At 46.7% G+C, this 8,827-nt stretch overlaps 1 protein-coding gene across 1 annotated transcript in view; it reads right to left on the bottom strand.

Moving 5' to 3' along the window:
* Positions 1–655: 655 nt before the first annotated feature.
* Positions 656–8,827, bottom strand: part of gcgra (glucagon receptor a) — a 94,607-nt gene continuing 86,435 nt past the window's right edge. Inside the window, exon 14 of the mRNA XM_072558806.1 lies at positions 656–7,575. Coding sequence (XP_072414907.1) covers positions 7,261–7,575 — 315 coding nt within the window. The 3' untranslated portion in view covers positions 656–7,260. The remainder of the gene's footprint in view (positions 7,576–8,827) is intronic.

Below are 8,827 nucleotides of genomic sequence, written 5' to 3'. Positions count from 1 at the left end.
CAAGGGTGGGAGATTTCAAGACCTTTAAGGTGAGAGGAGAGAGATTTTAAAAAGACAGTAGGGGCAAGATTTTGCACAGAGAGTGGTTCATATGTGAAATGAATGTCCAGAAGAAGTGGTAGATGTGAGGACAGTTACATTTAAAAGACATTTGGATAAGTCCATGAATCGGAAAGGTTTGGTGGGATATGGGCCAAGCGCAGGCAAGTGGGACTAGTTTAGATTGGGATTATGGTCAACATGGACTGGTTAGGCTGAAGGGTCTCTTTCCGTGCTGGATGGCTGTATGACAGCAGTTTCCTTCCCTAAAGGTTTTTTCCCTGATAATTGGCAACAATTTCACAGTCATCATTAGATTCTTAATTCCAGGTTTTTTTTATATTGAATCTGCTGTGAAGGGATGAATACCCAGGTCCCTTGAACATTATCTGGGTCTCTGAATTACTAACACAGCGATCATACCACCAGGCCGTTGCTCCACGCCTCTCTCCATGTTACCCTTCCAAACGAACGCTCGATTATAAAGCACCCTGAGAAGCCCTGATGTTGTGAAAGGTGCTATTGAAATGCAGGATTGTTTTTTTAAGACCATGCAGTTGCAGTACGAAACAGAAAACTATTAGGCCGTAGGTGATCAACAAAAGCTTGCCTTTGCTTTTATTTTCACAATGTGGTACAAGGGACTAAACATAACATTCACTCATTTTGTGTGGTCCCTCTTCAGTTTCACCGGTGAGTCGGCAACAGACAAACCTGCATGTGTTTACAGGAAGCTGGTGGGAGATCAGCAGATGACCAAGCCATGAGGGGAGGGTCCCAGGGGTGGGGAGGGGGCTGAAGAGAAGGACCCCCGAAAGCACCAAAGGGACCTTCCCTCTCGTCAATATTGTCGGCTAAACACAGCTAAGTGTGGGCCAAGCTGATTGCACAGACAGGAGAAGATGGTGATCATACTGGGGGTAAGCATTCTCCGTGAAAAGCTACATTCAGAAGGACTGCGTCTGATCCACCACTAGCCCCAGAACTTCCCTCAGTCCCTGGGACCCTTAATGTAAAGAGGGCACTATAACCATCAGCAACACCATCAGCTCAAATGGATGAGAATGTCTACCTGGGAATGTCACGTACAAAAGTCTTTATGGCGTGTATATATATATAGATAATCTGTACACTGGTATTTACATGGTCACATAAATTAAATTGTGCAAATAGGCTTTAACAATTTCTAGATTTTTTGTGTTATTTTTACACGCACATTTCCAAAACCCATTTGGAACTCATTGCACATTTAACATCTCCAAGCATTTGCCAGACAACGTAAAAAAAACATGTCCACAGTGGTCCACTGTGCAAGCCGGTAACAGGCACTGAACATGGTACCTGACCTCAATTTACAACACACTCTGCCAGCGACTGAAGCAAATTACATGAAGAGGCGCTAAGTGAGGCATTGGGATGGAAAAGAATGTGAAGGGACATCAAAGAGAACAGCTAATGAGCCCAACCTTCCCCTGCCCCAAGGCTTGCATTACAGGTTAAAGAAAGGAACAATCCCATCTATAAATTAAAGGCAAAACCATGGAATACAAAAATAAGTGCCCAAGGTCAGGTTGTCCCTAAAAGGGATAATTACTGTCGATGTTCATTCTCTTAGAGGAGTTTTCCTGTGTATCCAGGAAATAAGCCATTCTTTATAAAGGACATTGCACAGAGGAACCCCATCTCCTCATCTCCACACACTGTCTGGAGGGCAATGCTACATCGCTGACTATCTTACTGCATTCGAGAGGAATAGGTCTGCTTTAGTGAGAGGGTCGAGGCTTCTTTCTGTGTTCCTCAACCCTCGACATCCTCATTAAACTGAACTCTGCTCGACCTCCAAACTCAGAAAGTGCTGGAGAAACTCAGCAGCTCTGGCATCATCTGAGGAGAGAGAAGGAGAGTTAATGTTTCATTGAGGGTTAGAAGACAATAAGGAATCAGACCAGGAGTAGGCCATTTGACCCCGCTCTAGGATCATGCCTGATCTGACACTCCCCGTGTCCTCTTGGACAGCTGACTTGAAACATTGACTCTGTTCTTCTCTACACAGACAGACCTGCTAAGTTTTTCATGCTGTGTGTGTGTATTTTCTTTCAGTCAGTTCTCTAGTGTCCTCAGCTCTTTGTTCTCTCTCTTCAGCACCCAGCTGGAGGTTGGGGGTAAGGGCTAACAGACCATGTCCAAACCAGAGAGTGCACAGAGCTTCAGTGATCCCAACAGCACTATTCCGGGCACCCAATCCTCCTACCCTCTCCCCCTCCCCCATTTCCTGCTAGGTTCAGGCTCCACACACACCTCTGACCTTCACCTGGAGTCTATTGACCATGAGGGGCCTCACAGCTCACTCTCCACTGGCTGTTATTGGACAGCAATCAGAAGCTCCAACCATGAGGTAGTTTCTCTGCTCTTTCTTTAGCTCAGGAATGTGAAGAGATGCTATAGCCCACTGACCCATGACCCTGCTGAACATGGTGTATGTTCCTCAGTCTTGCCCCATCCTGTTATCGCAGGTTTGGAATCCCTCCTTGGGTTTTTATGCTAGGCCCCAAACTGGATAACTCCCAGAAGTAGAATTCCAAACTCCTGGATGGCTCAGTTCCCATGGAAACCCAGCCCACCTGAGTAACCTTTGAACTCTTTCCCCGACACTAGAAGGTAAATGAAAATGTTACAGTACAGTAGGAGGCCCTTTGGCCCATCATGTCTGTACCAACTCCTGAAGGAGCTACCCTACCCAACTGGTCCCACCCTCCAGTCCGATCTCCATAGCCTGGGGTCTAGGCCCAGGGTCGAGCAGTGAAGCTAAGGAAATGGTGGCACAATGACCCAAGACTCTGGACTGTAATCCAGGCCGTGGTTGCTGTTCTAGGGAAACTGCTCCAAATTCCACCGAGGATAGTTAAGGAATTTAAATTCACTCAATTAAGAATCTGGAATTGAAAGCTGTTTATAGTAACAGAAACTATCATCAATTGTCATCGGAAGCCATCTTGTTCATAAATCTGCCATCTTTACCTGCTCTGGCCTACATGTGACTCCAGTACGGCTGACCTAGCACTGCAAGATTGGCAACAATTGTTCACATCCCAAGTTTTAGTTAATGCTACAATCTGAACTAGCAGGAAACTCTACGAAAGTTGAGCACTGGTGAATTATTCAAGAGTTCTAGCTCAACGTGGGATTCCAAAACTCGGAGTTCCGATCAGATTATTACCTCACGGTGTAATAAGACTGGAGTGAGGTGAAAACCCAGTGGAGGCACAGAATGTTGGCCATATGTTTACTCCTTGTTCAACTCTGACCTGAAACTCTGGGAAGCAGTGATCCAACACTATGCACTACTGACACCAAATCACAACTGCAAGGAGTCAAAGTGAACGTGCTGAACCAGGAAGATGATCTGTGCTCAGGACAGTGGTGTCCATCAGTGACCCCACACTGGCCATTATATTCAACCATCTGAACGGCTGACTAGTTTGGATACATCAAGGGGTGGGTGTGAGGTGGGGTGGATAATTGAGGAGGCTTGGGAGAAGGTCCCCATTAAGGAGCTGATATTGATATGGGTCGAGCTTTGCTTCCCATTCATTTCATAGTGACACAGATACCAGCGACAGGAGTAGGTCATTCAGCCCTTTGAGGTTGTTCCCCCACTCAATATCATAGCGGGTCCATTCTCTCTCCATGACCCTTGATGTCTTTAAGACCTGAAAACTTATAAATCGCTTTCTCGAATATATTCAGTGACTTGGCCTCCACAGCTTTCTGTGGTAGAGAATGTGACAGGTTCGCTCCCCTTTAAGTAATGAAGTTTCTCCTGATCTCAGTCCAGAATTGTCTGTCCCTGAGGATATAACCCCTGGTTCCAGGCTCCCCTGCTTGGGTGGAAGCCTCCTCCGTGTATCGAGTCCGTCTGGCCCAGTTAGCATGTTGGACATTTCAATCGATCCCCCTCTCATCCCCCTAAACTCGAGCGAACACAGGTCCACTTGAACCAATCTCTCTTCAAAGGACAATGCTTCCATCCCAATATCAACCTTGTGAACCTCCACTGCTCTCCCTCTGTGTCAATTCAGCTGAAAAGGGTTATCCTGCAGCCTCTGTACTAGGCCTCAATCCCACAATGGGAGGCCACCCATCTCAGTCTATCACTGATAACCCTCATGCCCAGGAGTCTCTGTACAATTTCTTTCCGATTCCACTTATTGTTTTGCGATGGGTTATTGTCAAAAGTAAGGTGGATAGCAAAACAGCAGGAGCTTTGGTTGATCCCCCTAATTTTCACAGAATCTTGCAGCACACAGGAGGCTATTAGGCCCATTGGAACGATGTTGGCTCTTTATAAATTGGCAGTCTAATTAATCCCGGTCCCCTCTTTTTTTGGCAACATTTTGTAAATACATCCCTGGGTCCCCTTTGAATTCTGCACTTGACCATCCCACCAGGCTCTGCATTCCAGGTCATATCGATCCCCGGTGTAAAATAATCTCTTCCCCTGTCTGTTATAACAGGCCCTTCCCCATGCATGCCCCCACTGCTCCTACCACAGTCCTTTTATCAATTATTTTACAGCCCTGCCCTCTGGTTTCCGGCCCCTGTGCCAATGAAAACACTTTCTTTGCAGGTACATGAATAAAATTTCTTCACTGTCACTCGGTTAAAATTCCCTCCCTCATAGCACTGTGGGTGTACCTATAGCACACGGACTGCAGCGTTTCAAGAAGGTAGCACAACACCACCTTTTCCAGGGCAACTAGGGACAGGCAATAAATGCTGGTCTAGCCAGAGCCAACCACTCCTCTGAGTGAATAAAGCAAAACCTTTTCTCTTGAATGACTTGGTATTCATTTCCACACAGAATCTGGCATATTATGTGCATGTGTGTACCTGTCTGTAAATGTTTGTGTGTCTATAAGAGTGTGTGTGTGTCTATAAGTATGTAGGTGTGTGTGTGTATATGTGTCTATAAAAGTGTGTATGGGTATGAGTGTGTGGGTGTATCTGTCTATAACTCTGTGTGTGGGGGGGTGTGTATGGGTAGCTGTCTATAGCTCTGTGTATGTGTGTGTATGGATGTGTGTGTGGGTATGTGTATCTGTCTATAACTGTGTGTATGTGTGTGGGTGTGTGTGCATCTGTCTGTAACTGTGGGTGGGTGTGTGTGGATGGGTGGTGCATGTGTATCTGTCTGTATGTGTGGAGGTGTGGATATCTGCCTATAAATGTGTGTGGGTGTGTGTATGGATATGTGTGTGTGTATCTATCTATAACTGTGTGTGTGGGTCTGTCTATAACTGTGTGTGTGTGTGTGTGTCTGTAACTGTGCGTGGGTGCGTGTGGGTGCGTATCTGGCTGTGTCTGTATGTGGGTGTGGATATCTGCCTATTACTGTGTGTGTGGGCATGTTATGGATATGTGTGTGTGTATCTGTCTATAACTGTGTGTGGGTGCGTGTGTATCTGTCTATAACTATGTGTGTGTGGGGGTGGGTGGGTGTGTGTCTGTCTATAACTATGTGTGTGTGTGGGTGTTTGTGTGTCTGTCTGTCTATAACTGTGTGTGTGTGGGTGTATGTGTCTGTCTATAACTCTGTGTGTGTGGGTGTATGTATCTGTCTATAACTGTGTGTGTGTGTGCGGGTGTGTGTATTTGTCTACAACTCTGTGTGTGTGTGTGTGTGTGGGTGTGTGTGTGTATCTGCCTATAACTGTGTGTGGGTGTGTGTGTATCTGTCTTTAACTGTGTGTGTGTGGGTGAGTATGCATGTCTATAAGAGTGTGTGTATCTAGAAGTGTTTGTGTGTATTACACACATCCTAACTTCCAGAGTAATGTTTGCTATGGTTATGTGTATACTTTATACCTGCTGACCGGCCAGGCTGTGTTCTCACTGGAGATGAGGAATATTGGAGACTTGTTACTCCTTGATGTTTTGAGGAACTGGGCAATGGAAAACTATGAATAAGTAGCATTAATTTCACCAAGCCTCAAATCCACCATCACTGAGAAATGGGTCAAGATCTTCAGTTTGGATGAAGATTTGTTGGGGTTTTTTTAAACAGCTGGTAGACCTTGTTGCCGTCGAACAACACAATGTTAAAGTTTAGATTTCCAACTCGAGAATTCACTGGGTGCTCCCAGCACCCACCTCCCCACCACGGCGTTGATAATTCACACTGGCGGTGGAGACTTTATGCACACATGTTGACGTTTCGATATAACTCTGTACATCAGCTGTCTGCTTCTGTTTGGTGTGCTGATGTATCAGTTCATCTCTGATTCCACAGCATCTTTCTACTGTGACCAAACCACATCGAACATCTTGTTCACGTGAGGCTGAGGTGGGGACACACACACACACACACAAACCCTACCAAAAAGCTACAGGCACAGCCAGCCACACAGACACACAGATAAGTACACTCACTTGGTCCATCAGATGAACTTCAGTGATTCAAGAAGGCAGCTCAGTCCCCCCTTTATAAGGGCAACTAATGATGGGCAGTGAATGTTAGTCTATCCAGTGATGCCCACATCCTGTGGCAGGTAAAAACATGCAGATACACACACACACACACACACACACACACACACACACACACACACACACACACCTAATAATTTAGGTTTAGCAAGGCTCAACCAGTCAGAGTTGGTGGTGGTGCATTAGCTGAAGGGAAATCTGTGCAGCAAGGATGAGGTGATTTCTCTCGAGAGCTTACTGTAGCCACCACCTGGCTAGTCACACCCTCTCGATAAGCCTCACACTATCTTAAATCCCTCTGGTGTGTTTTGTGGGCACATTTAATATCTATTAAAAATAATCCTTCTTCCTCTTGAACCATCAGTGCTCCTTCAAGTGTCACCGTTCCCAGTTACCCGTTCGGTAGATAGCGCTTTTGTTCACTGTCACCTGAATTGTTTTATTACTGCAACATGTTTGTTTTTGAAAAAAAAAGTAAGAGTCCTGTGAGTGTCAGTCCGGAGGCAGGCACACGTGTAGCAGGAACATTGCTCTGAAAGCAGGATGAAGTCAAAATGGACATGACCCAAGTCCCCTGAAAAAAAAAACCCCATCAAGCATTTTGGTGGAATCATGGTGGGTGAGCTCCTCTCTCTGCTTTCGGCTCCAGATTCGGCGATTTTCAAAGTCTTGCCTTGGGCTCCCAGTCACCTCCTCCTTGTCTGTCCCATCAGAAACCTGGGAGTGATGGTGCATCTAACAATGACTCTCCAGCAGACAGAAAGCTTTGTGGTCTGTTTGTTTCGGGCACTCGAAGTAGGGGGGCTTTCCCTTCAATGTTATTTGTTCAGATGACGACTCGGGCTTTTCGGTGAATTGGGCCGGGGGTCCCACGGTGTGCTGGGAGATCTCACCTGTCCCGTTGTGATAGTTGCTGACCAACTTGTGTTTCTCCAGGTTGGCACTCCCATTCCTCATCTGGGCAGGCTGGCTGTAAGTGTGTCTGTACTCTTCCTCAATGTCCTGGCCCAGCTTCCATCTCTTCCATTTCTTCAGGAGCTCCGACTGGACCTGGGAATGGAGAGTGATCAGAGGAAAAAGGAAACATCGAGAGGGGCTGGGTGGTTTATAAACAGAACTGTGCAAGAGCAAGTCTCAGAGGAACGACTGAGCGAGGGTCACAGGCAGCTGAAGGAGTCACACAGAGTGGTGCTGGAAAAGCACAGCAGGTCAGGCAGCATCCCAGGAGCAGGAGAGTCGACGTTTCTGGCACTAGCCCTTCATCAGGGTCACCACATTTCTGATCAAGGGCTTATTGCTGAAACCTCACCTCTCCTGCTTCTCGGATGCTGCCTCAACTGCTGTGCTTTTCCAGCGCCACACTCGGATCTCCAGCATCTGTGGTCCTCACTTTCTCCCAGCCTGAAGGAGGGCAACTGGCCAAGGGAGAAGGGAAATGTGACACCACTCACAGAGTGGGAAGGCGACCATGGGCCACTCCACCTGAAATGTCAACTCTGATTTCTCTCCACAGATGTTGCCAGACCTGCTGAGCTTTTCCAGCAACGTCTGTTTCTTTTTACAGCATCCGCAGTTCTTTCAGTTTTTTAGAAATTTCACTCATTTGCCTTCCAACTTCATGAGGGATAAGGGATCCATGTCTGAGTGACAGGAGCTCATTCCCTTCCCTGGCCCACCAGTGTCTTAGTCTCTATTTTCCTGCTCCCATTGGTCCCTTGTGACCGACCCCCCCTCCATTTCGGGGCTAATTTAGATTCCTTAACATTTTAATTCTTTACTCTCTCAGACATCCGCTCCTACAGGTGCATAGTCTCTGATTCACAAATGGTACATCTCGGAGTTAGGTGTGGAACACTCAAGTTGCTCGATTAGAGTGGTGCTGGAAAAGCACAGCAGGTCAGGCAGCATCCGAGGAGCAGGAAAATCGACGTTTCGGGCGAAAGCACTTCGTGGAATATTCCTGATGAAGGCCTTTTGCCCGAAACGTTGATTTTCCTGCTCCTCGGATGCTGCCTGACCTGCTGTGCTTTTCCAGCACCACTCTAATCTAGACTCTGGTTTCCAGCATCTGCAGTCCTTGTTTTTACCCACTCAAGTTCCTCCTCAATGATCTGCTCTTGTGTGACAATGTTTCTCTGTCACAGTCTCCCTAGGAATGTCGACTCTCATTCAGACTCTCCTGATCTTATTGGTTTGGCACTCTCCAGTTTGAGCATCTAGCTCAGATGGCGATTACTTTTGTTTCTGAAACAGAAGGTGAACAGCTAAATGCCCCCCCCACCCAATTCCAGAGATGGAGCCG

The sequence above is a fragment of the Chiloscyllium punctatum genome, chromosome 39 (genome assembly GCF_047496795.1).
Source record: "Chiloscyllium punctatum isolate Juve2018m chromosome 39, sChiPun1.3, whole genome shotgun sequence".
In the NCBI taxonomy this organism is placed as follows: Eukaryota; Metazoa; Chordata; class Chondrichthyes; order Orectolobiformes; family Hemiscylliidae; genus Chiloscyllium; species Chiloscyllium punctatum.
This window is presented reverse-complemented; position numbering and strand designations above follow the sequence as displayed.